This window comes from Podarcis vaucheri (genome assembly GCF_965113315.1).
Source record: "Podarcis vaucheri genome assembly, chromosome: 16".
Taxonomy (NCBI): domain Eukaryota; kingdom Metazoa; phylum Chordata; class Lepidosauria; order Squamata; family Lacertidae; genus Podarcis; species Podarcis vaucheri.
Window position 1 is genome coordinate 9,472,539 of NC_138754.1, and position 26,877 is coordinate 9,499,415.

The following is a 26,877-nucleotide window of genomic DNA, read 5'->3' on the forward strand; positions in this document are numbered from 1 at the left end:
TACCTGCCACACCTAAATCTCTGCAACACCCACCTCCACCCCTGCAGATTTCAGCAATAGATGGGACATTTTGACAAGCCAGCGAGATAAATCTCAACCCAGGTCACCTGCACCCAAGTGAACAGTTCGCTTTCTATATATATATGTATATTAGCATTCATTTATGTAAGGTTTTTGGAGTGGTCGCAGCACTCACAATAACCGTGAACGGGAGGTCAATTTTATCTCATAAAACCACCTTGCAGTCTGTCTCCTGGAAGCACAGGAAGTTCTCTAATCCTCTCGGCAACCTTGTAAAGGGAGGTAAAATTTTATCACAGATGCACACCTGTTGCGGAATCAGACAAGAGCCTCTTTCGCCAGTGTTCTTTTCTGTACCGTGGAAATGGTTCACTCTGTCCTCTCCCTCCCACCCACCTCCCTTAACTTCTACTCCACTGTTGGAAGATTTACCCTAAAAGCACTGCAGTCAGAAATCCCCCCCCCCAAAAAAAACCAGAGATTTTGCCTTTAGATTTCTAAGTCCCCTGCCAGCCTCTTTTTTGGCAAATCTCAGCAGTCCAGACTTGTCCTTGGCAGCTGAGCGGGTTTGGGGCTTTGTTTCTTCAGCAACCAGCCCAGGGGGGGGGGTGCTTTGAAAGGAAGCAGAAGCTGAGAGGTGACACTTTGTCAAGGAAGCAAACAAGGGGGGGGGGAATGCCTTTTTGTGTGTGCGCCTCAGTAGACTCTGTTCTTTCAAGCCTCGTATTGTCCAAATGGGCATTTTTGTGGCTTTCGCATGTGGAGGGGATGCTTAGCCAGCATGTTTGGGGGTCAGAAAAATAGAGCAAGGGCATGAAGGTCTGGTTTGTAAATTACTTTTGTGTGCTTATTCCAACAGGATCAGATCAATTGTCTCTCTAATCAAGCATCCCGTTTTCAACAGTGCAGAGAGGGAGTTGCCTTCTACAAAGGCAGACCACTGGCCTATTTAGTTCAATACGGCCCACACTGGCAGCAGCTCTGAAGGGCTTCAGAAGGGGGAGGCAGTATATGCCTCTGAATACCAGCTGCCAGGAATCACAAGCAGGGAGAGTTGCTGTTGCACTCAGTTCCTGCTTGCGAGCTTCCCGTCGAGGCAGCTGGCTGGCCGCTGGGGGAAGAGGATGGCGGAATAGATGGACCACTGGCCTGATCCGGCGAGGCCCTTCGCATGTTCAAATGCAAACCACTAATTCATACACACATGAATGTATAAGTACCCAGGTCATTGCTCCCTCCCCATTAGCTTTCAAACTGAGTTTATAACAGCACGGTACAAAATGTTTCTTTTAATACGTTCACATAAAAACCAAGAGAGTGAGAGATAGAGGCTGTAGGTGTCTGTATGTGTCTCTCTGTGTGTAAACGCACGCACACACACAGCAATGATTCCCTGCTCCCCCAGATTCCCTTCTTTTCAAAAAGTCCAGCAGGACAAAACAGATTTTTTTTAAGAAAACAATTATCAAAATCACACCAGTAACCACTTGACCAAAACACACACACACAAGTACAAAAAAGGTCTGGGTCTAAGGGAGAAAACAAACAAACCCGCCAATTTCTTTTTAAAAGTAAAAATTTAAAAAACCAAAAAGATGTCCAAGAGTGTTTCCTCTTGCATGGCTCTCTTGAAATGCCCTCTGAAAGAGGTTCAGGGCAGGGGTGGTCCGTTCTCCGTTACTTGAGGACCTGTCGACTTTCAAAATATCAACCCTCCTCACAGGGCCCAGGCTTTGGCAGACTCACACCTGGCAGTAGTTCTAGGGAAATGGGAAACTGAGGGAACCGTGTTGCATCTGAGGAGAGCGGGGGGTGGTCCTCTTCTACGAAAACGCCGGCGGCAGAGAGAGCATAGACACCTCCAGTGAAGTAACCGCTCTCCAGTTTATGCTAAATTGCCGTCCGCTGGGCATCTGCTGCCCAAGACTGGCTGTTCTGTGGCTTCGAACCGCAGGAGCGGCTGTAAAGAAAGCCCAGGAGGAGGAGGCGATGGAATGCTCGAAGGCTTGGGAAGAATAGCTCCAGGTTCCGGAGGTCACAGGAGGTCGAAAACTCTGTCCTCCCCTCCCACCAAATCCTTTCAATAACCGGGAGGCTTTGAACATCTGCTACCCGTGTTCCTTGGACAGGCTGCAGAATCCACGGATGAAGCCGAAGAGTGTCTAGTGGCGCAGAGCAGGGATGCCACCACCCCTCCGACGCCCAGGCAGAGGGAAGCGGCTGCGGCGGCTCAGCCGTCGTTGGCGGCCACCAGCTGCCCCATGCCCTCTCGTATGTAGACCGACTGGATCTCCTTGGTCTTTAGGCAGAAGTCGCAGGCCCAGACGGCCGAGGCCTCGGTGGTCAGCAGCCCGTAGGCGTTCTCGGTCATCCCTGTGCACTCCCGGTGGAACCACTTCTGGCACGAGGCCTCGCACAGGATGGCGTCCTGGTCGTCGTTGACCTCGCTGCGGCACGCCCCGCAGGGGTACACCAGGCCGGGCGGGGGCTGGTGCCCCGAGTTCCCGGAAGCCTTGCTGGAGGGCGGGAGGCTGTTGGCTTCGGGTGTGCCGCCCCCGCCGTGCCCCGTGCTGTTGGGCGCAAAAGGGGGCTGGGTGCCGTTGATGGCTGCCGGCGAACCGCTGTGCTGCTCCTGGCTGAAGGTGCTGGGGGGCGGGTTGAGAGGCTTCCCCCCGCCGTTGTCTTCGCCGCCGCCAGGGGGGAAGCTGGGGTCGGGCCCGGGGAAGGAGCTGGGGTTGGGGGGCAGGTTGGGGAGGTTTGGGCGCTGCATGGGGGACTGTCCGAACAGGTTGCCCGGCTGGTTGAAGCGCTGGGCCATCGGGGGCCCCCCGGGGGGGTTTAGGGCGGGCCCTGGGCCCATGTCGCCTCCGCGCGGGGGCTGCCCCATGGTTGGGGAGATCATGGGGCCGAAGCCGCCCATGGGGCCCTGCATCAGCTGCCCCCCGGGGGGGCTGAAGTTCTGGCCCAGGGGCTGGCCAAAGGGCTGGCCGCCAAAGCCCATCCCTCCGGACTGCACGTACCCGGGGTTCTGGGGAGGCATGTTGAAGGCGGGACCCATCTGGCTTGGTCCGAAAGGTGGCGGCTGCCTCCGCATGGGCTGCGGGCCCCCGCCGTAGCCGGGCGGCACCTGCGGCCCCATCGCCCCCTGCATGCGGAAATTCCCAAAGGGTCCGGGGCTGCCGAGGAATGGCGCGGAGGCAGAGCCGACTTTGGGGGCCCCGAAGTCATCCTCAAAGGGGTTCGACGCCACCAGGTGGTCCACCATGGGCGTGGGCGGGGGAGCAAATTCCGAGAGGTGGGAGTAGGCAGGGCCCTGGAAGGGAAAGATGCGCCACAGTTAACAGGGGGGACCTCCGCTGCGCGGATTATACCAATCTGTACATTATGCCCAGGGAATTCTGGGCTGTTCCACCATGGGGCTGAAAACAGGGTCGTATTTCTCGACCAGCCTCGCCATCCAGGATGGCCATTTGATTTAACCAGGTTAATTCTTAATGTCCCCCCCCCCTATAACTCAATTGATTTTTTTTGGAAAATGACACCCTCCTCTCAACAAAAAAATATTGAGGTATACAGTGAAGACACGGCATAAGAATGTAATTTAACCCAGAGCAACCAAAGAGAGGTTCGGAGGGCGGCAACCTGAGAACGGGGCCTTTTCTGCAGTGGCTCCCTATTTGTGGAATGTTGTCACTTGGCACATTCGTTTACATATCTCTAGACGCCAGGCGAAAAGGTTTCTCTTCAACCAGGCCTTTGGCTGATTGTGATCTGATGCCCTTTTAAATGTGAGGTGCGACGGGGGGTTATTAACTGGGTCGTCTCTGGTCTTATTTTTCATTATGTATTTTGTGGTTTTTTATTGTAATATTGTGTTGTGAACCACCCTGAGAGCTACGGGTACAGGGTGGTACAACAACAACAACAACAACAACAAATAAATAAAAAACAGCTCTGGATGTCTGAGAAAGTTCAGGACTGTTTGTCTTATTCATGTAATCGATAAAAGAGTGTCAGTCAGTTGTAAATGACTCTTTGCACCTCTGCCAGCCATATTTTGTTGGTCAATTTCTCTATGAGGACTAGTCACCAAATTATGTTAAATTATTTCAATAAGGATGCCCCTTCCATGTCTTTCTAAAACATATGGGCTATAGCAAGTCTAACTGCTAACAACAGTTAACTAATAAGAGATTTAAATGAGATATCTGCATTCTGAACCAGAGATATATTCAACAGGCTGAATGATTTGTTTGACTAGTGATATTAGGTATCTCAAATAATGACCATATTTACTCGAGTCTAATGTGACATCGAATCTAATGCACAATTTTCAGAACTCTGAAACAAAACAAAAAAAGTATTTCCTGGCGAATGTAAATGTGCCATTGAATCTAATGCACACCTTCATTTTTGCAACGTGATTTGGCCAAAAAAGATGAGCTTTAGATTTTTAGTAAATACAGTAATTCTTTCGCAGCTACTACTTTAGCTTTAAGACAGTTTCAAATCTGCTTTTTGATCAGGCAATAAATTCACTTTCCAAATGACTGAAGCATTAGAAAATGGACGCAGCAAAGCGGTAGAATCTGTGTGGAGCAGGAAGAAGTAAGGAAAAGCCCAGATCCAGAAATCTTACTTGGAAGAAAATTAAGGTGCATGCAAGGGAGAAGGGAAGCAGACAGTAATTCTCAGAGGCTGCTCTATAGAGATTTATTAATGCTGATTCATATACGGTCCAAAGAGGCACACATCCCAGTCACGTTACCTGTGTATTGGACTTGCGGCGCTTCTTCTCGGGACTCTTCATTTGAAGGCCTAATTAGGAGGAGAAAAAGGAGGAGAAAATGAAATGTAGATGCGGCAGTGGCAAGCTAATCCAAAGTCTGGGTGGTCAGTCACAACCTGAACATCCCGGTGCACCGCCTTGTGCAACTAAGCCCGCCCACGTCACGAGACCACAAAACCCAACAACACCCTGTTTGCCTGTCTACAGATAACTATGCTAGAAATTTGTGTTTCAAAACCAAAATCTACTGCATCAAGATCATTCCCTGCCTAGTTGCTTGGGAGGAGGGAAAAACCTTGCTTTTCCAGAACTTTAAGAGAGACATTTGAAAAATGCATTGATTGAATTAAGTGCCACTGGATGTTACAAAAGCCACCACCTTTAATATGCTTAGTGATAGCCCAGTCCACCTCCTTGTGTCTGTAAGCATATTAAAGGTGGTGGCTTTCGCAACATCTTGTGGCACTTAATTCAATCAATGCATTTTTCAAACATCTGTCTTCTGGAAAAGCAAAGTTCTTCCCTCCTGAACAGATTTTGCTTTGGGGCAGTGCTGGAGGAGAACAAACAGTATGAGAGGGGAAATTGCCTTCAGGCCCTGCTGAAATATTTGCCTGGGCGCTGTGGAAAACTGGGTGGTGGGTAAAAACCACCCTGTGATCTTGAGATGAAGGGCAGCATATAAATTGTGTTGTTACTACTACTACTAATTATTATTATAATGTGTCCATGCTCATATTAAACAAAACAGTTCTTAGATTCCTCTAACGCATGCGCGGATAAACTGTGGCCCTCCAGATGTTGTTGGACTACAACTCCTATCAATGGCAATGCTGGCTGGGGCTTATTGTGTCCAGTTCTGTGCAGCACAATTTAAGGTGGATATTGACAAGCTGGAACAAGTGCAGAGGGCAACCAAGATGAAACCAAACCTTAGGAGGAACAGTTGAGAGTTGGGGATGTTTAGCCAGGTAAAAAGGAGACTGAGAGGAGATACATCTGAAGGGCTGTCCATGGAAGATGGAGCAGGCTTATTTTCTCCTGCTCCAGAAGCTAGGGCCATAACCAATGGATTCAAGTTGCTAGAAAGAGGATTTCGACTAAACATCAGGAAGATATTTCTGACAGCAAGAGCTATTCGACAGTGGAACAGACTCCCTCGGGAGGTGATGGACTCTCCTTCCCTAGAGGTTTTCAAGCGGAGGTTGCATGACCATCTGTCATAGATGCATTGAGGGTTTGCACCAAATGACCCTTGGATTTCCTTCCAACTCTACAATTCTATGAACACCTGGGAGAACCACAGGTTCTCCATTCCTGTTCTAAGGGACTAGATGAATTCATGGCACAATTGTCCATTGGCAGTTGGAATTGATGCTTTTGAATTATGGTGCTGGAGGAGACTCTTGAGAGTCCCATGTATTGTAAGAAGATCAAACCTATCCATTCTTAGGGAAATCAGCCCTGAGTGCTCATTGGAAGGACAGATTGTGAAGCTGAGGCTCCAATACTTGGGCCACCTCATGAGAAGAGAAGACTCCCTGGAAAAGACCCTGATGTTGGGAAAGATTGAGGGCACAAGGAGAAGGGGACGACAGAGGATGAGATGGTGGGACAGTGTTCTCGAAGCTACCAGCATGAGTTTGACCAAACTGCGGGAGGCAGTGGAAGACAGGAGTGCCTGGTGTGCTCTGGTTCAGGGGGTCACGAAGAGTCGGACACGACTAAACAACAGCAACAACAAAAAGTTGTCACTAAAGCTAAAATAAAAATCACCTGGAGAAGACAAGGATTGAACTTGGGACCTTCTATATGTGAAACAGATGCTCCACCACTGAGCTACCGCTCTTCTCTATAACAAAGGGACATGGGAAGCTGCTTTATTCTGAGTCAGACCACTGGCTCATCCAGTGTATTGACTACACTGACTGGCAGCAGCACTCCAGGGATGTACACAGGACCTTCCAAACCCTACGTGGAGCTGCTGGGGGGTTCAACCTTGCACCTTCTGCATGCTAAGTACATCCCTTCCTCTAACATTAAAATAAAGATTCATTTCTTTTTCACTTACTACATTAACATACCACCTTTTTCTTCCAAGGTTAGTCTAAAAGATGGTGACTGGCCCAAGGTCACCCAATGAGCTTCATAGCTGAGCAGGGATTTGAACCCTGGTCTCCCAGGTATTCCAACACTGTAACCATTACAACACACTGGCTCTCATGGTAGTAAACAAAGGGCCAATTTAAAAAGGAGAGCAGGAAGCTGCCTAATCCAGAGTGAGGCCATTAGTCCTTCTAGCTCTGCACCGCCTACCCTGGCTGGCAGTAGCTTTTCGGGATTTCGAAAAGGGCATTCCCAGCATTGGGGAGCCAACCTGGGACCTTCTGCGTGCGGAAGAGATGCTCCCTGCCTCTGAGCTTGCAGCCCTTCTCCCGACTGCCCTGTTCCTTCTAACTCACCAGGGTTCACGCTATCACACTGAACAACAGACTCAAAAGGACCTAGAGCTACCAGGCGAGGGCTTAAACACAAGGCTGCTCGAGCCCCTGTAAGCCCCATTGATTTCAAGGGCGGAGGGAGCTGCCACTCGAAACGTGCTTAACTTCCGAGTCCCACTGATTTCAATGGATCTGATCTCAGAACAGCTAAGTCCAAACCCAACGTGCACGTTTTAAAAGAAAACAAATATTTAAATTCCAGAGGGAAAAGGGGGTTCCACCCATAGACAAGACACCCCCCCAATCATCATCATCATCATCGTGCGCCCTCCCCTGTCACTCAAGGGCTCCGTCTCCATGGCAACCACCCTCGCCCGCCTCCCGGGCCCTTACCGGCCTTGCCCTGCTTGCGGCCTGGTCCTGTGGAGATGTTCCCTGGCGGAGGAGGCGGAGGACCCGGAGCAGGCGGAGCTGGGCCGACTCCCCCCTCCAGCTTGTCGGGGTGCGGGGCCGCCATAAGAGGGAAAAGGGGGGGAGGGGGAGGGAGAATGGGGGGGAGGGGAAAAGCAGCTACGAGCGCTGGAGGGGCCCTGCGCGCGCCATCGCGACGAGAACAGGAAGCGGAAGCCCAAGACCATAGAGTTGAGAGGACAGAGCACAGCTTCCGTCTTCCACCGGCTTTGGAAGGAGAACGCGTGCCGCTCTAGGGACTAAGCCGCTCTATGGCAACAGAAAAAAGGCGAGCCTCGCTCAATAGTGAAAGGAAAGGAGGGACACTCTATTTTCCCCTCTCTATGGCTCAGGGAACCTAGCCAATAAGAAGAGAGCTTAGACATGAGGCGAGTGAAGGGGGACTGGGATGTACCATTTCGTCAGCGGGGGGAGGGAATAGAGAAACTTTTTAACAGACACAATAGAGCCTGACCCTGAGTAAAGTTCCTCAGGCGGAATGAAATCAAGGCACGGCCGGAAGGTTAAGATCACTTTTTTTCAAAGAACGGGTGACATAACACACATGCTTTCCCTATTCCTAAACGGCAGGAAAAGGACAGGCTTAATCCTGACAGGCACGACCGTTGGCCAATCAGCAGCAAGGAACAAAACCCTCTTAGCCAATGGAGCTGAGACTCTGCCTTAAGGCATCATGGGAATTGTAGGAACGAATAGGAACAAGCGATTCCCTACTGCAGAGGCGGTGGGAGCGAGCGCCGCCAGCGGAGAGTTTGGGGCATAGCCGTCAACGTTTCCCCTTTTTAAAGGGAAATTCCCTTATTCCGAATAGGATTCCTCGCAAGAAAAGGGAAACGTTGAGAGCTATGGTTTGGGAAAGCAGCTGGAATTCCAGAGAGACAAGCAAGTGCGCTATACAGGCGATGTGGGGAGGAGCAGGTGCTTTGGGATCTGCTCTGGAACAGTTAAGAACTTCTATATTAGAAGTAATTAGCTATATTAAGAAAAAGTTTAATTATGATAAAAGTGTGTATTGGCAACAAGTAATATGAAATCGAAATATGGAATAGACGGGAGGTTGGGTCTTTAGTGTTAAGACCAATATATGTTTTATTTTTGCTAAGAAAATTATGTGTCCATGGTTATTCCTGTGTGCAATTTGGTATTTGTGTTTTTTTCTTTTTTCTTGCTGTATCAATAAAAATCTAAAAAATAAAGAAGAAGAAGAAGAAGAAGAGGAGGAGGAGGAGTTTGGATTTGATATCCCGCCTTTCACTCCCTTTAAGGAGTCTCAAAGCGGCTAACATTCTCCTTTCCCTTCCTCCCCCACAACAAACACTCTGTGAGGTGAGTGGGACTGAGAGACTTCAAAGAAGTGTGACTAGCCCAAGGTCACCCAGCAGCTGCATGTGGAGGAGTGGGGAAGCGAACCTGGTTCCCCAGATTACGAGACTACCGCTCTTAACCACTACACCACACTGGCTCTCAAAAAAAGTAAGACCCAAGTAAGACTCTTTGCTGGGTGCCCCCAACTCCACCCCACCTGCTAAACAAGCAAACAAACGAAAAAAGGAGGTTCCGGCAGCCACAGCTTTAAAGAAATACCAACTTTTAATAATAATAATAATTATAATAATAATAATAATCATTGGGTTCCTTTGGTATAATCAAGATAAAATCAAACCGATAAAAAGTGTGTGTATAGGATGGGGGGGACACGTGAGGTGGAATTGAAGTCCCCCAGGGTGGGGGGGACAGGCACAGTGATCATGTGTGTGTGAGGGAGGAAGGGGGGGCTACACTTTGGCTTCTGGAGTATAACAATGTACATGCAACACTAAAGTTATCAAACCTATTTACAGACCTGGGGAGGGGAGGGAGGTGTGGCTGCAGCCTGAGCACTGCAAGGAAACGTGGCTTTCTTCTAACCCCCCCCCACTCTCTCCCTGGGTCCTTTGGGTGCTATGGAAAGCTTTGTGCTCCCCACCCCAATATTGCCTCCTTGCGGAAGGCCCTCGAGTTCAAGGACGAGCGTCCCACAAGTCCCGAGGGGTCCCTGCGCTGCTAAGGCTGTGCTTTCATAGAATCACGGAGGTGGGGGGGACCCCTAAGGGCCATCTAGTCCAACCCCCTGCAATGCAGGCGAGGAGAGGGGCTGTAGTGTAGGGCGTAGCCCAGAGTAATCCCGCCCCCTCCTCCACCTTCCCCGCAGGGCACTTTTGCCAACAGGGATGCCCAAGGGGTGTAGGAGTGCCCGCCGGGGCACAGTGATGGCTGTGCAGGTCGTAGAGATTTGGGGGGGGGGGGGGCAAAAGAGAACAACAGCCTTCTTCTCTCCCACCCCAACCCCACCGCCCTCCAAAGCAGGCCACCACAGCAAGAGGGATTTTGCATAAAATCTCAGACCTGTAAAAGGGTCAAGGCACGCAGAGTTAATTAATATGTAAAGTGAGTGTTTTTGGGGTGTGTGTATGGGTTACACATCTGGGTCCAGGGGGAGAATTGCGCTCTCTCTTTTTGTGCTTTACAAAAAAAAGGGGAGAGAGGCTATTGTTTCCCTCCCTCCACCCTCTCCCCCACAAAACAACAAAATACGACCAGCAACTTTGGCATTAGCTGAATCCATTGGGCAAAGATTCAATCAGGCGCTGCTACAAACGGGAGACGGGAACGGACTTCCGCCCAGCCGCTTTAAAAAGTCAAGAGAAGAAGGGTGAGGTTACCTGAACTGGGGGTGGGGGTAAATAGGCAGGCGAAGTTTGGGGCTCTTCTGCCCCAAGGGACGCTGTGCAGGCACGGGATCCAGCAAGAGCCACAAGAAACCGAGACCCTTGCGCCCTCATTGAGGACTAGCGCCTTGCGCAGGCTTTGCAAAGGTGAGGCAGTTCTGGCCCAGGGCCTCCTTGTGAGAAATGAAAGGTGGGTGACGATAAGCGACAGGAGAGTTTGTTGATAATCAGAGAGCATCTTCTACCAAGGAGGGATTTGTGGAAGGAGGGATTTGTGGAGTGAGGCAGGTGTCCAGCTCGCAATAAAAGGGGGACGCTTTGGCAGAGATGGCACTGCTCTGGCCTGTGGTGGAGGGAACCATTGATGCCTAGTGTACAGGCGACACGTGTGTGAGGAACAGAACACCCGTAAAAGGCAGGAGAAGCTGAGGTGAAGCTGCTGGAAGGGGCAAGGCGGCAATTATTTTTTCCCACTGAAGGATTTGCGGGGTGGGGATTAGGATGATACCCCGGCCCCTCGCTGCTCACGATCTCCGCTCCACTGGTTGCTGCAGGCAGAGCTCACTGCCCGCCGAAATGATTGGCAGCCGATTGTCCATGTGGTAGCTAATGAGGTGGCTGACGCTCTCGAAGCGGTGATCCTTCGTCCGGACCTGCAGGTGGGGGGAGGAGACTCTGACTGTAAGGCTTTTTAAAAATTATTTTTTAGTAAGCCCTAAATGCACTGCTTGCGCAATGGGGCTCCTCCCATTCCTGCCTCTTACCCCACAAAACTGGCCTGGGAGTTGGTGTTGGGAAAACCCCCAGAAGAGCCCATGAGAGGAGGAGAGGGACAAAACAAGAATTAGTGGGCTCTGGCTCCGCCCACCTTTTTGTCTCCCCGCCTCCTGTCCTTCTGCCTCTGGCTCCACCTCTTGTTGGCTCTGGCTCCACCCACCTTTGGGTCTCCCTGCCTCTGGCTCCGCCTCTTGTTGGGCTCTGGCTCCGCCCACCTTCTTGTCTCCCCACCTCCTGTCCTGCCTCTGGCTCCACCTCTTGTTGGCTCTGGCCCAACCCACCTTTGGGTCTCACTGCCTCTGGCTCCGCCTCTTGTTGGGCTCTGGATCCGCCCACCTTTTTGTCTCCCCGCCTCCTGTCCTTCTGCCTCTGACTCCACCTCTTGTTGGGCTCTGGCTCCGCCCACCTTTGGGTCTCCCTGCCTCTGGCTCCGCCTCTTGTTGGGCTCTGGCTCCGCCCACCTTCTTGTCTCCCCACCTCCTGTCCTGCCTCTGGCTCCACCTCTTGTTGGCTCTGGCTCCACCCACCTTTGGGTCTCCCTGCCTCTGGCTCCGCCTCTTGTTGGGCTCTGGCTCCGCCCACCTTTTTGTCTCCCCGCCTCCTGTCCTTCTGCCTCTGGCTCCACCTCTTGTTGGCTCTGGCTCCGCCCACATCTGGGTCTCCCTGCCTCCTGCCTCTGGCTCCGCCTCTTGTTGGCTCTGGCTCCGCCCACCTTTGGGTCTCCCTCCTCCTGTCCTTCTGCCTCTGGCTCCACCTCTTGCTGGGCTCTGGCTCCGCCTACCATTGGGTTTCCCGACCTACCACCCTACTAGTCTCAACAGGGGGCAGCCAGCAAAGCGGGGATTTGTGACAGGAGGGGCTGTTTTGTAGGCTGCACCTGGCCCCTCTCGCCCCACACCCTGAAGCCGAAGAAGGAAGCCTCACCACTCCTTCGGGGTCCACGAGGAGCAGGTGCTTGGGCTGCCCGCCCTGCAGCCCCGTCAGCACATACTGCCCCGGCGTGGTGGTGCTCTCGCGCACCAGGAAGTCCCCGTTCGCCTGCAGCAGCTTCTCGGCATCTTTGCGACTCATCCGGCCGTGGTACCAGGGCTCCCGTCGGAGCTGCTCCTCCATGGAGGCCACCAGCTGGGCTGGGGACGCAGGCGGCGGCCCCCGCAAGGCATCCTCAAATGGCTCTGGGGAGAGAGGCAAGCACAGCAGCCAAGTGAGGACTAGCAGCTGAACAACCCCTTTCAGTGCCAGCGAGGTATAATTGGCTGGGGACTACAAGACGCTAGCAGAAGCCCACAAAGGAAAAATGAGAGTAGGGCAGAAAGCTCCCTCGTCGTTTTATTCATTTATCAATTATTAGGGATTTATGGTGGGAGCTGGAGCCCAACCCACCACATTGGTGAAGCCTGATTTCGAGCATTAGGAACTCTCCCACTACTCCCATTTCAAAAATTCCCAACAAAACCCCACATCACGGGGCACCCCACCAATACCACAACAGTTTAAATGGAATGGTTTCAGGTCAGAAACATGTTGACACTACAGTGGTACCTTGGGTTACATACGCTTCAGGTTACAGACTCCGCTAACCCAGAAATAGTGCTTCAGGTTAAGAACTTTGTTTCAGGATGAGAACAGAAATCGTGCTCCGGCAGCACAGCAGCAGCAGGAGGCCCCATTAGCTAAAGTGGTGCTTCAGGTTAAGAAGAAGAGTTTGGATTTGATATCCCGCCTTTCACTCCCTTTAAGGAGTCTCAAAGCAGCTAACAATCTCCTTTCCCTTCCTCCTCCACAACAAACACTCTGTGAGGTGAGTGGGGCTGAGAGACTTCAGAGAAGTGTGACTGGCCCAAGGTCACCCAGCAGCTGCAGGTGGAGGAGCGGAGACGCGAACCCGGTTCCCCAGATTACGAGACTACCGCTCTTAACCACTACACCACACTGGCTCTCTTAAGAACAGTTTCAGGTTAAGTACGGACCTCTGGAACAAATGAAGTACTTAACCCGAGGTACCACTGTATTTCTTAATCCTCTCTTTTGAATGGGATATGCACTTATGCAGGAACAGGTGTGTATCTTGAGATGCAAGAGCAGTTAAATTAACACTACTAGATTATTTATACCTGATTATTGAGATCTTGTGACAAAGTGCGGTAGATAAACCAATCAAACAAACAAATAAATATCCTCCAGCCCGAAACACACTTGTAAATAAGCCTTTTAAATAAGGTCACCAAACATTACTAGCAGCCTCCCAACCTCAAGCCACACTTCATGGAAGGCTCTCCGCCCAGCCTCCTCTCCCCTCTGCTATTACTTGAGGGCAGCCATTCCATCAGGCTGCCTCAGCAGGAGAGATCGGGAGCAGAAGGCTCATTTCCTCAGTTCTGCTGCGCCAGCCGCCCAATGGTTGAAGAACGTGCCTGAGTTTGATTTCCCCCTCTTCCCTCCCTGTCGCTTCTCCTTCATGTGTCGTGTGACCTCAGGCACTCTGGTGATCATGCTGGGGCCCGTTTTACCTTATTTTGTGTTATTTTCATTCGTTTAATTTTATTCCACCCTTTTTTCCTTTCCCTCATAACACAGTTAAGAAGATGTGCTCAATGCACTGCTTATCCCGGTTTCTTAATGCTGCTCATTGACCGTAATACTAAATATTTTGATAGCTCAGTTGGTAGAGAGTGAGACTCCCGAGTCCTGGGTTTGAGCCCCACATTGGGCAAAATGCTCCTGCACTGCAAGGGGGTTGGACTAGATGATCCTTGTAGTCCCTTTCAACTCTAGATTCTATGAATTAGTGACGAGTTCAATTTCCCTCCCTTCCCCCTACTCCTTGCGTGTCTTTTTCATTTTTAAGATAGCACCTGCCTGCAGGCTTGCGGTCTTGTTTTAACTGACCGTATGGTGGCTCCCTGGGAGTCTTTTTGGCTGAAGAATGGGGTACAAACACTTGATATGACAACTCTCCCCACAGAGGCCTGCCAGGACCAATATTTGGCACGAGGCAAATACATGATGAAGGGACGCGGGTGGCGCTGTGGGTTAAACCACAGAGCCTAGAACTTGCCGATCAGAAGGTCGGCGGTTTGAATCCCCGTGACAGGGTGAGCTCCCATTGCTCAGTCCCTGCTCCTGCCACCTAGCAGTTCGAAAGCACGTCAAAGTGCAAGTAGATAAATAGGTACTGCTTCGGCGGGAAGGTAAACGGCGTTTCCATGCACTGCTCTGGTTCGCCATAAGCGGCTTAGTCATGCTGGCCACATGTATGCCGGCTCCCTTGGCCAATAAAGCGAGATGAGTGCCGCAAACCCAGAGTCGGCCACGACTGGACCTAATGGTCAGGGGTCCCTTTACCTTTACCTTTTAAAGACATGATGAGATCTTATTATTGGTTTTTTCCCTCTTTTTTTTACTTAGGATGCAAAACACTTTGGGATTTTGACGAGAAGTGCACATTTTACAAGCCAAAGCTAGCTTGCAGGTTACTAATAATAATTGTACTAGCCTGTTGGAAGGAGGGACGAAGAGTTCGCCTTACCCCTTTCAAAAGGCATCCACACAACATTTTCCCACTAGGTGCTTCCACCAGCCTTTTTACCCAGCTGTGGCTACCAGGCAAGTGCTTAATTGCAAGGCTACTGCCCCTGTGCCCACAAGTCTCTTGCACATACACATACACGAACATGCCTTTGACACTCACTCATGTCAAAGAGATCTCGCTGGGCGCTGCCGTTGGCAGTGGCCCCCGGAGCCCCCTGCCGCGCCTTCTCCAGGTTCTGCACATTAACATAGGAGGGGTCGTCAAAGAGATCCGTGCGGCCGGGTGGGCCCCTTTCCCTTCCTGCGAGAGGGGACAGAACAGAGCATTAGGAAACCCGCAGGAAGACTGTAACAAATAGAAGCCCCACATGGCAGCAAACAGGATGGGGAGCTCAGGAGGTCGAGGGTAGCGAAGAGGAGCCTCCATGCCCAGAGACAGCCTACCAGGAAAAGCCTGGGTCTACCACTTCTGGCGGGGAACGCAGGAACATTGGAAGCAGCTTAAACTAATTCACACCCTCCAGTCCATCTGTATGGGCTGGCAGAGTCCTTCCAGGGTTTCAGACAAGGGTCTTTCCCCCAGCCCTATCAGGAGTTGCCAATAATTGAGCCCGGGACCTTCTGTACTCAAAGCAGCTGCTCTGCCACTGAATTATGGCCCTTCTTCTGAAATTAAAGCATGAACTGGTGTCTGGCACTGTGGGTTAAACAACAGAGCCTAGGACTTGCCGATCAGAAGGTCGGCGGTTCAAATCCCCGCGACTGGGTGAGCTCCCGTTGCTCGGTCCCTGCTCCTGCCAACCTAGCAGTTCGAAAGCACGTCAAAGTGCAAGTAGATAAATAGATACCACTCTGGCGGGAAGGTAAACGGCGTTTCCGTGCGCTGCTTTGGTTCACCAGAAGCAGCTTAGTCATGCTGGCCACATGACCCGGAAGCTGTATGCCGGCTCCCTCGGCCAGTAAAGTGAGATGAGTGCCGCAACCCCAGAGTCGGTCACAACTGGACCTAATGGTCAGGGGTCCCTTTACCTAAAGGCAATTTTAAATAGGAAGCTTCCTTATCCTGAGCCAGTCCATTGATCTACCTAGCCAAGGGTGACTGCATTGACTGGCGGCGGCTCGCTGGGGTTTCGGTCAGGGAACATCCCCAGTCCTTCCTGGAGGTACCAGGGAACTGAACCGGGGACCTTCTGCATGCCCTAGCACTGAGCCAAAGCCCTACAGCATCACCGGCTGCCAAGGGTTCCCTTTTCCCGCTCAAGGGAAAGCCGTGGCCTGGAAGCTCACCTTGTGCTGCGAGGTGCGGTTTCTTGGATTCGTAGTCCCCAGCGGACATCTGGGAGACAGGCTGAAGGAAGAAAGGCAGTGAGTGAGGCATTTAAGCATAGACTGGATTTGGCAAGGGGAGAGGGGCCCTCAGGAAGCCAGCTTCCTGCTTCTGTACTTAAGAAACAGGAGCTCAAATGCTTAAAGATGCGCTTGACATTACAGTGGTGCTTCGCAAGACGAAAAGAATCCGTTCTGTGATTCTCTTCGTCTAGCGGTTTTTTCGTCTTGCGAAGCAAGCCCATTGATGGATTAGCGGATTAGCGCTATTAGTGGCTATTAGCGGCTTATCTGCTGATCGGATCAGCTGATAAGCCGCTTAGCGGCTTAGAAAAAGGCGGGGAAAAGGGAAAAAAAACAGCAGGAACTCGCAAGACATTGTCGTCTTGCGAAGCAAGCCCATAGGAAATTCGTTTTGCGAAGCACCTCCAAAACGGAAAACTCTTTCGTCTAGCGAGTATTCCGTCTTGCGAGGCATTCGTTTTGTGGGGCACCACTGTATAGTCAAACCTTGGCTTGGCTCCTGAACAAATCGGCTCCCGAACGCCGCAAACCCGGAAGTAAGTTTTCTGGTTTGCAAATATTTTTTGGAAACCGAACGTCCGACATGGTTTCTGCTTTAGTGCAGGAAGCTCCTGCAGCCAATCAGAAGCCGGGCCTTGGTTTTCGAACAGTTTCGGGAGTCGAGCGGACTCCTGGAACGGATCAAGGTACCACTGTAATGTCTAACGTTTTACAATTTTTTAATGTGCTGTAAGCCACACAGAGTGGCTGGGGAACCCCAGCCAAATAATAACATTCTTATTATACTTGTAGATCAGGGATGGGGAACCCAATGGCCCGTTCACCTGTTTATGGACTCCAGCTCCCATCAGCCTTGACCAGCCTGGCCAATGGTGCAGTGATGGGAGTTGTAGTCCCCCACAGCATCAGATGACTCTGCAGTTAGGATGGAGCAGAGTGCTGCTCTGGGCTTCAGAATACAAGAATAGCCCTGGCTGATCAGGTCAGCAGCCCATCTGTTACAGCGCCCTGCTCTCCCATTATTCAACCAGATGCCTCAGTGGGAAGTCCACAAGCAGGCGCTGAGCCCCACAGCAACCCTCTCCACCCACGATTCCCAGCAACCGATGCTTAGAGGCAAATCACGGCCTATAACGGGATGGTAGAGCATAGCTGTTGTGGCCATTGACAGCCTTTCCCATTAATTCTCTTTTAGAACCATCCAAAGTGGTGGCCGTCGCTGCTTCTTGTGGCAGTGAGTTCCAGGGCTTAACTCTGGGAAGAAGTATTGTCACAGAACTGTAGGGACCCAAAGGTGTAGGGGTGCAAATATCCAGAGTGTGGGGGCTCAGGTGGGATCGCTATGAGGGATTCTGAAATATGGAGCAAGCCAATGTGTCAGCAATGAAAGCCTTGCATTGACTGGGTTTGATTCACTGACAATAGTTTCTGATCGAATCCCACAAGCCTCTGCACCTCTGCCATTTGCTTCCTCTATGCCTGACAGGCACGTATAAGCATTCTAAATACAGTGGTGCCTCGCAAGACGAAATTAATTCGTTCCGCAAGTTTTTTCTTCTTGCGAGTTTTTCGTCTTGCGAAGCACGGTTTCCCATAGGAATGCATTGAAAATCAATCAATGCGTTCCTATGGAGACCGTCCGGGGACAGAGGGGAAGCGCCGCTCTGTCCCCTCTTTTGAAGCAAGGGGCTGCGGGGAGAAGATAGCTTCTCCCCACCGCCCCTTGCTTCAAAAGAGGTCCGGGGACAGCGGGGAAGACCCACTGTCCCCGGAGCTTGCGGGGCAAGCTTCGTTTTGCGAAGCAAGCCCATAGGGAAATGCTCTTGCGAAGCGGCTAAGAAAACAAAAAACTCTTTCATCTAGCGAGTTTTTCGTCTTCCGAGGCGTTCGTCTTGCGGGGTACCACTGTACACAGGCCAGCTGCTTCATCAGGCATCCTGGGTCATAAAGATGATAGTTAGCTTTGACATACCTTTCCTTGGTTTTTTTAATCTTAGGGCCAGGAAATAGTTTCACATGGAGGTGACAAAGATGCCTAATCTTTCCTTGCCATCCTCCCTCTCCTGTTTACCGCTTGTTTATGACCTCTGGGTTTGCTGAATGCATTCCTCCTTTTAATCCTGTTTTATTTACCCCAGAACGTATGCATGCTTAAATTAGCTCTTTGTAGTTTTAACTTTAATTTTGTCCCCACGTGGGGTTTTTTGAAATGGTCAGAGGAAATCTGATTGGTTCTTACGAACACTGTGTAAAAAGTTCTTTTGTGAATAAAACGACCTGGGCCAAGGGGTGGACGGATCATTATTATTATTCACACTCCTCCCAGAGTCTTGCTGGTCAAGCCTTGTGTGTATTTTATTAATCAGAGTCCAATCCTTCCTTGCTTTGGGAACGTTACACAAAAGGCCATTTTGTTCAACGCCCTTGCAATACAGGAAACCCAACCTTCAGCTGCCCCAGATAATCCTGCTGGCTTCTAGTGTCATGAGAGAGAGAGAGAAAACTGGCCCCCTGCCCACTTCCTCCACACTGTACCTATTTAAGAACCAGCCTGGTCGCCTATGGCGAGTAGGAACTGCATGCAGGTGAGCAAGCAAGTTGGCAGAGGAACGCCAGCGCACTAACCAGGGTGGCTCCTAAGTGGTTGGGCATCAAGGCCGCCGCAGCTCCTTCTCTCAAGCGCATATCTACCACGCCTCCCAGCGGGGGCTCCTTCCCCGGGAAGTCATTGTAGTACTGGTGGTCTGGCAGCGGTTCCTCCTCTTCGTCCCAAGCGGAGCCATCAAATCCAGCCATCCTGAGGAAAGAGGGCAGGCGCTGAATGCAAGAGAAGCCCTACTGGATCAGGCCAGGGAAGCTCCCATTATGCTCAGCATCCCCACACGATCCAATCGGATGCCTTAGAGAGGGCAGACAGCAGGGCACAGAGGCTATAGCCCTCTCCTGCTTTTAAAGGTAAAGGACCATTCGGTCCAGTCGTGGCCGACTCTGGGGTTGTGGCGCTCATCTCACTTTATTGGCCAAGGGAGCCAGCATACAGCTTTCGGGTCATGTGGCCAGTATGACGAAGCCGCTTCTGGTGAACCAGAGCAGCGCACAGAAACACCGTTTACCTTCCCACCGGAGCGGTACCTATTTATCTACTTGCACTTTGACGTGCTTTCGAACTGCTAGGTTGGCAGGAGCAGGGACCGAGCAACGGGAGCTCACCCCATCGCAGGGATTCGAACCGCCGACCTTCTGATCAGCAAGTCCTAGGCTCTGTGGTTTAACCCACAGCGCCACCCGCGTCCCTGCTATTACTACTCTGCAAACAAGTTTTATTTTGTTTTTAATAGGCAGATAACAAGATACAAGACAGCCACAGGAAAGAAGGAAGTGCAAATTGTCCTTGAAAAATCTTGCCTGATTTTTTTTTTCTTGGGAAAATCTGGGGCGGAAATCTCCCTTGAGTGTCCAAGGATCTAATGGCTTCTTTGACATTAGGTATAATTTTATTTTATATACAAACAGCAGCTCAGGAGGGCTTGGAACCCACAGTTCTAAGCAAGCGTCCAGATTTAGTACAGTCCAAGGTTACGTAGAATTGAAAAGTTAAAAAATGGCAATGATTTTAATTTAAACCATGGAATCCTCTGTAATCACAGAACACATGTCCTTCTCTTCTTGGTTATGTTTTCTTATCGATTCAGTAAATCACGTAGCTGCATCCTTTATTTTTTTATTGACAACTGTGACAACTAACCTTTCTTTAAAATAAAGATATTTTTTCTTTCATTGCTGTTCTTGCCTACAATTTTTCAATAAAAAGTATTTGAAAAGCAGAGGGAGTCTGCTATAAAAAACAAATAGATGCCTGGAGGTCCGGGAAATAAGTTAAAAGAAAATAAGTAAAAGAAAAAATGTATGTTTTTAACTGTTTTTATTTTGTATTTTTCTTTTTTCTTTTTCATTTTTTCTGTTATATTTCAAAAAAAATTAATAAATATTTTGTTAAAAAAAACAAAAACAAAGAGATGCCACAGCATATAAACAGGGCGCTGGAAATTCTGTTCCTTGTCTGAATTTCAGACAGTGTGTGATTTTCCTCTGTAAGCGCTATATTCTCCAACACTGTACACGCATTTAATATGTGATCCCTGATTGGTTGAGGCATGACTGGTCTAGGAAAGTGGGGGGTCCTCCAGGTGTCGCTCGATAAAACCCGCTTGGCCTTACCTGTCATGAGGGGTGACGAGCTTGGGAGGGTTCTTGAGGTACTGTTTGAAGCGCAGCTCGAACGCCTGGCCAATGGTGCTGATCACATCCTGCGCCAGCCCCTCGGGGCACTCCAGAATGTGGCAGGCTGTTGGGGGGCAGGGAGAAGCAGAATAAGGTAACAGGTCGTATCGGATGCTGTTTCGGGTGCTCAAGAGTAGAAGCAGTGCAAAAAAACAACAACCACCCACAATGAAATAAGCCCAAGCAAACTGAAAGCGTGATAAAAAGATTGAGATGAAAAAAATCAGTTACAAACCGACGTAAATACATATTTTGCACACACACATTATACCTATATTAATAAATTTAATGGAATCTAATAGCAATTAGAATCTTTCTCTCTCTCTCTGTTGTTGTTGTTTAGTCGTTTAGTCGTGTCCGACTCTTTGTGACCCCCTGGACCAGAGCACGCCAGGCACTCCTGTCTTCCACTGCCTCCTGCAGTTTGGTCAAACTCATGCTGGTAGCTTCCAGAACACTGTCCCACCATCTCGTCCTCTGTCGTCCCCTTCTCCTTGCGCCCTCCATCTTTCCCAACATCAGGGTCTTTTCCAGGGAGTCTTCTCTTCTCATGAGGTGGCCAAAGTCTTGGAGCCTCAGCTTCAGGATCTGTCCTTCCAGTGAGCACTCAGGGCTGTTTTCCTTCAGAATGGAGAGGTTTGATCTTCTTGCAGTCCATGGGACTCTCCAGAGTCTCCTCCAGCACCAGAATTCAAAAGCATCCATTCTTCGGCGATCAGCCTTCTTTATGGTCCAGCTCTAACTTCTATACATCACTCTCTCTCTAACCCCCATCTATTTATCTATTCATATCTGTCAGGGAACTGCCATCAGAACAGGGGCGGGAAACAGAGGGGCAGTCGTGTTACAGGGAGCCTCCGAAAATCAGCAGTTCCTCTTCCAGTTATGAGGAAAGCCCCACCTCCGGTGGGGAAGAGGTAAAAGGACCTGAGGATGCTGGTGGGAACCTCAGCACCGCTCCTGGCCAAGCCAGCCAGGATGGAAGCACACCCCTTCTGTCGCCCACCCTGCGCAGAGGTCTAAGGCGCAAAGAGGGAAGGAAAAGGCTGGGAGTAATGAGACTTTTATGTTGGGGGAGGTTCAGGAAACAAGCACTCCCGGATTCCGCTAGCGATTGAGGCAGACATGAACTTGTGGCTCTGCACTGTAAATAGTTTGCAACCAAAAATAAAGCCTGTAAAAGACAGGTCTGAGTCCTGCCTGGTTACTCACGAGCAACCACCACTGCCATCTGACGATATCCAAAGCAAAAAACAAAGCAAACAGTGCATGCTAACAGAATATCAACAACCAGAAGACATGTAGCTCATGAAATGTTGTTGAGCGCCATCACTGATCATTTCTCCAGCTTCTTGTAGAAGCACTAGATTTACAGGGGTCTGCAACCTTTAAGACAAAAAGAGCCACTTGGACCCATTTCCAAAGAAAAAAACCTGGGAGCCGCAAAACTCGTCATTATAAAAATAAGTTTTTTGTCACTTTTTTATTATTTCTTTGTTTGACCCCTCAGAATTACTTCTCTTCATAGAAATAAACATTAAATTTACAAGTTACCTTTTTTTGTGTGTGTGTTCTTCACTCCAATTCAAAACAGTGACCAGCGTACATGCCCCCTTTCAATGCAGTGACCAGCGTACATGCCCCTTACAATGTAGCGGGCGGGAAGGTGACGTCGGGACGGTGCGTGACTAACGCACGCACCGCCCCCATGCGACGTCACAGCCAGTACAGCGCCCGCCACAGTGAGGAGTGTCGGGGGGGGGGGAAATGCGCCTCCTCCCCTCGCTAGTATCCGCCCCGGAGCCGCGGCAAAGGTGCAAAAGAGCCACATGCGGCTCCGGAGCCGCGGGTTGCTGACCCCTGCACTAGAAGCTGCCTTCTACCAAGGCTGACTCGTTGGGTTCATCCAGCTCGGGAACGTTTACACCGGAGGTAGGGAGCCTTTGGCCCACAGGCTTAGATCAAGCCCACCAGGCCTCCCAATTTGGCCACCACACGTCACTGGCATGCCTGTCCGGCACCAAGACTCTTTTTTTAAAAAAAAAAACAAAAACCTTGATTATTCTGATTAAAGTGCTCACTCTTTTTTTTTTAATGCTGCTGGCATTATTGCGAGTGAGCTGAAAGCAGGATGCAAATCTGTTAAACCCAGTCGAAGCTGACCTGGCCCCAGGAAGCTTCTGATTGGCGCAGAACGTCTTACCTCTGTGGTTGACAGGGTCTTTGGCAACGTAGGCAACATACTCGGCCGTGTCCTGGGAAGATGGGAGACTTGATAAATGCCAGATTAAAAAGGGGAGAGAGGGAAGAAGAGAAAGCACCCCACAATGACCCTTCACTGGCGCTGCTTTATTTGCTATATCTATCTCCCATCTTTCTCCCTCCAGAAGCTCAAGATCGTGTAAATTGTTCCTATCTGGTTTATCCTAACAACCCTGCAAGGTAGGATTGTGTGTGTGGCCAAAAGTCACAAAGTTTGCTTTGGGAACAAGTGGGAATTTGAACCTGGCTCTCCACCAGACTTCAAGCGGCTGGTTTTAACCTTTAAAGCCCTATACGGCCTAGGACCCTCATACCTACGGGACCGCCTCTCCTGGTATGTCCCACAGAGGAACTTACGATCTTCAAACAAAAACATCTTGGAGGTCCCGGGCCACAGGGAGGTTAGGCTGGCCTCAACCAGAGCCAGGGCTTTTTCGGCTGTGGCCCCAATCTGGTGGAACGCTCTGTCACAAGAGACTAGGGCCCTGCGGGACTTGACATCTTTCCACAGGGCCTGCAAGACAGAGCTGTTCCACCAGGCCTTTGGCCAAGGCACAGTCTGACCCCCCCCCCTTCTGTAATCCTCAAAGAACTCTAGCCCAGTGGTTGCCATTAATTTGATTCTGAATTGATTTTAGAATATATTTTAATTAACTGACTGTGATTTTATGTAAATTGTGCTATTTTTACTGTTGTTAGCTGCTCTGAGCCCGGCTTCGGCTGGGGAGGGTGGGATATAAATAAAAATTTATTATTATTATTATTATTATTATTATTATTATTATTATTATTATTATTAATGCTACACCACACCAGCTCTCAGTTTCCCTGACAGGGCTGTATGGAGTCTGTGTCTGAAGACCCTAAAAATTCCACAGCACACATCACTGGAATTCTGCAAACTGCATAAATTATGCAAACGGCATTAATCTGCATAATTTATACAGGTTCTGCTAGCCACAGGGAGAGTCTACATGTGGCTCACATGCAGAGAGGATGGTAAAGGTAAAGGGGTAAAGGGACCCCTGACCGTTAGGTCCAGTCGCAGACGACCCTGGGGTTGCGGCGCTCACCTCGCTTTATTGGCCGAGGGAGCCGGCGTACAGCTTCCGGGTCATGTGGCCAGCAGGACTAAGCCGCTTCTGGCGAACCAGAGCATGTACAGAAGCGCCATTTACTTTCCCGCCGGAGCGGTACCTATTTATCTACTTGCACATTGACGTGCTTTCGAACTGCTAGGTGGGCAGGAGCAGGGACCGAGCAACGGGAGCTCACCCCGTCGCGGGGATTCAAACCGCTGACCTTCTGATCGGCAAGCCCTAGGCTCAGTGGTTTAGACCATAGTGCCACCCACGTCCCTGGGAGAGGATGATACTCAACTAATTTTCTGTGCACGGATTAGCGTTAATGCAGGAGGTTTTTCCCCATGCACATCCCACACTGTCTCCAGAAACCCCAGAACAAGGTTAGAGGGCAAACCAAGGAGTGGGGAGAACATTCTGCCAGGGAAGGAGAAATCCTTAGCCCTGTGTTGAAAACAACCCATCCACAAAACCCTCTTGGCACTCACCGGATCCCCTCCGGAAGCAAAAGAAATTGATTGCATATGATGGTTGGCGATGATCTAAACAATGGAAGGGAAGGAAGAAGGAAAAATGAGACGCAAAGCACAGCAAAAAAAACACAAAATGAACTTCCTCCCTGCCCCTTCCCACCCTCCTGAAATTCTTACAGTAAAGTCAAGCTCTCCTGGATTATGGGAGTGCCAGATTTTAGCTCCCCAAGGCAGACTTCTCCACCTTGATGCCCTGGCAAGGACTGGGAGGACGCTGGCAAGTGGGCACCAGGGGAAGGGGGGCAGTGGTCTGTGGGGGCCTGTACCAGCCAGGAGGCAAGAATCGGAGGCAGGAGAAGGGCTGGGTGCTTCTCCACCTTTTCCTGCAGCACTGTCGCTCAGAACCAGGAGAGAGCTGAATCAGGAAGAGCAGAAACAGCATCCACACAGGCGCAATCTCTGCCTCCGTGCGCACAGCCCATTAGGGGAAGGTATATAAACTGGTGGAGGGGGAGTCGTCCCCAGTTGCTGCCAACGCCCCCTAGAGCGATGACCCGGGAATAGCTGCCTAGATGCTAGATTGCTGTGTGCAGGTATCCAGAGCCGTAGAAGCAACTGTAAGTGTTATCTTAGACAATAAAGAGTTAATAATAATAATTTATTATTTGTACTCCGCCCATCTGGCTGGGTTTCCCCAGCCACTCTGGGCGGCTTCCAACAAAGATTAAAAATACATCAAAATGTCACACATTAAAAACTTCCCTGAACAGAGCTGCCTTCAGATGTCTTCTAAATGTCAGGTAGTTGTTTATCTCTTTGACATCTGGTGGGAGGGTGTTCCACAGGGAGGGCGCCACTACCGAGAAGGCCCTCTGCCCGGTTCCCTGTAGCTTTGCTTCTCACATTGAGGGAACTGCCAAAAGGCCCTCGGCACTGGACCTCAGCGTCCGGGCAGAGTTAACTCTTTGCTGTGTGCATTCCGTGTCTGGGAAGCACCCCTGACGTGGTTGGCATGGCCAATGGTTGATGGCCGTTGTGGCCTAGCAATAGCTGGAAGGGATGCAAGTTCCCCTTCCCCACATTGGAAGAAGACAGGAATGTGATCAGAGCTTAGAGAAGGCAAACACTGGTCCAGTTCAGGGATAGGGAACGCCTGACCCTCCAGATGTTGCTGGACTCCAACTCCCATCAGCCCCAGCCAGTGGTCATGAACAATGAGACTTGGAGCCCAGCAATGCCTGGCAGGTTCCTCAGTCTTGCCTTAGATGCATGTCCCAGCCAATCAGGGATCACGCATTAAATGCATGTGAAGCAGGGATACAGAGATGTTGCTGGACTAACACGGCCAATGGTCAAGGGACAAAGGGAACTGTAGACCAGCAACATCTGGAGGGTCACAAACGGCAAGGAGGAAGGCTGTCTAAGCTCACGATCCTCAACACCCGTCCGTCAAGTATCCACCCTAAACAGTGTGTCCCAGAGGAGGAGGTTGGGAGGGAAGATATCTCCTCACCTGTTTACAGTCAGACGCCATGAGGTTGAGGCTGCTGGTGGAGATGGTGAGCGTGATTGGCATGCCGGCAAACTTCAGGTTGCTCTTGCCGAGGATGGAGTTCAGCGAGCGGCCGCAGGGCTGCCGAGAGGGAGAGAGACGCACCCCAAGGACGTTAGCAGCAACACCGGCTGGAGAAGCCCAGGACTGAACCTGGGACATTCTGTGTGCAAACCACATGCTCCATCACGGAGCGATGGGCCTTCTCCGCAGTGGCGTAGCGTGGGTTCTCAGCACCCGGGGCAAGGCAAGTAATTTGCGCCCCCTAACCCGTGGATTTTAGCACTCGAGTCTCTTCCCCGCCCCCCCAGATGTTGCGCCAGGTGCACCCCCCACGCTACGCCACTGCTCCCACCACAAGTCTTCAGGACAGCCATCCGAAGGCTGGCGCGGGGAGAAGATCTCTCCGCCCCACCGCCAGCCTTCGGAGCATCCTTCCGAAGCCTGGCGGCGGGAGGAGGTCTCTTCGCCCCACCGCCAGCCTTCGGAGGAGGTCCGAGGACAGTGGGGTTCCTGCTTCCTCGAGGAGGGCCGGCCAAACGCGCCCCCCAAATGTTGCGCCCAGTGCGGCCGGCACCCCTGGCACCCCCCACGCTACGCCACTGCTTCTCCGTAAAGCACCCCAGGATTGCCAGGGATTGAACCCGGGGACTTCTACAGGGCACTGAGCTATGGGGCCTGAAACAGGTCTGGGTTAACCAATCAGCAAAATAAGCATGTGCTTGGGGCATCAAGAGAAAGGGGGGAGCACCACAGAAATTTTCCACTGCCAGATTTCTAACATTAACAGTCACAAATTGCTCAGCTGCGTGTTCTATTTTCTCAGTTGAAGCATATTAAAAATCCCAACAGAACTACTGTGCAACAAAGCAGGCTGGATGCCTTACCTCTACTAAGTATAGAAGCAGATGTGTTACGTAAGGATCTGATCAAAGGCTTCGCAATTAGAAAAAGCAGAAGACGACTTTTCAAATATAAATCAAGCGGAAGTATACAAAAACAAACATCGTTCTCCATCTTGCCGTAGGTTTCATTTCATTTCGAAAAATCACAAAATTATTTTACGGTTTATTATTGGTTCTGTTTTGAATTAGATCTATGGGGGCACCAAAACCCTTTAAGTGCTTAGGGCCACTAAA

General features: G+C 50.6%; 3 protein-coding genes and 1 long non-coding RNA gene across 6 annotated transcripts in view; 1 reads left to right on the forward strand and 3 right to left on the reverse strand.

Moving 5' to 3' along the window:
- ZBTB7B (zinc finger and BTB domain containing 7B) overlaps positions 1-26,877 on the forward strand; it is a 330,604-nt gene that overhangs the window by 143,755 nt on the left and 159,972 nt on the right. The gene's annotated exons all lie outside the window — the stretch shown is intronic.
- PYGO2 (pygopus family PHD finger 2) lies at positions 1,291-7,821 on the reverse strand. Its single transcript, XM_082202379.1, has 3 exons — positions 7,645-7,821; positions 4,790-4,839; positions 1,291-3,334 (listed from the first exon to the last, which is right to left on the reverse strand). Exons 1-3 carry the CDS (start codon positions 7,766-7,768, stop codon positions 2,252-2,254), a joined length of 1,257 nt encoding a protein of 418 aa, XP_082058505.1. The 5' UTR covers positions 7,769-7,821; the 3' UTR covers positions 1,291-2,251.
- Positions 9,294-26,877, reverse strand: part of SHC1 (SHC adaptor protein 1) — a 49,759-nt gene continuing 32,175 nt past the window's right edge. For all 3 annotated transcript variants that reach the window (XM_082202235.1, XM_082202234.1, XM_082202233.1), the window contains 9 exons: positions 25,700-25,819; positions 24,202-24,255; positions 22,573-22,624; positions 20,307-20,433; positions 18,714-18,885; positions 16,026-16,086; positions 14,899-15,039; positions 12,132-12,382; positions 9,294-11,083 (listed from right to left, as the gene is read on the reverse strand). In XM_082202235.1, coding sequence (XP_082058361.1) covers positions 10,955-11,083; positions 12,132-12,382; positions 14,899-15,039; positions 16,026-16,086; positions 18,714-18,885; positions 20,307-20,433; positions 22,573-22,624; positions 24,202-24,255; positions 25,700-25,819 — 1,107 coding nt within the window. In that variant the 3' untranslated portion in view covers positions 9,294-10,954. The remainder of the gene's footprint in view (positions 11,084-12,131; positions 12,383-14,898; positions 15,040-16,025; positions 16,087-18,713; positions 18,886-20,306; positions 20,434-22,572; positions 22,625-24,201; positions 24,256-25,699; positions 25,820-26,877) is intronic.
- On the reverse strand, positions 11,507-12,121 carry LOC309520745. Its single transcript, XR_014214367.1, has 3 exons — positions 11,790-12,121; positions 11,685-11,734; positions 11,507-11,631 (listed from the first exon to the last, which is right to left on the reverse strand). It is a non-coding gene; the product is annotated as an uncharacterized lncRNA (long non-coding RNA).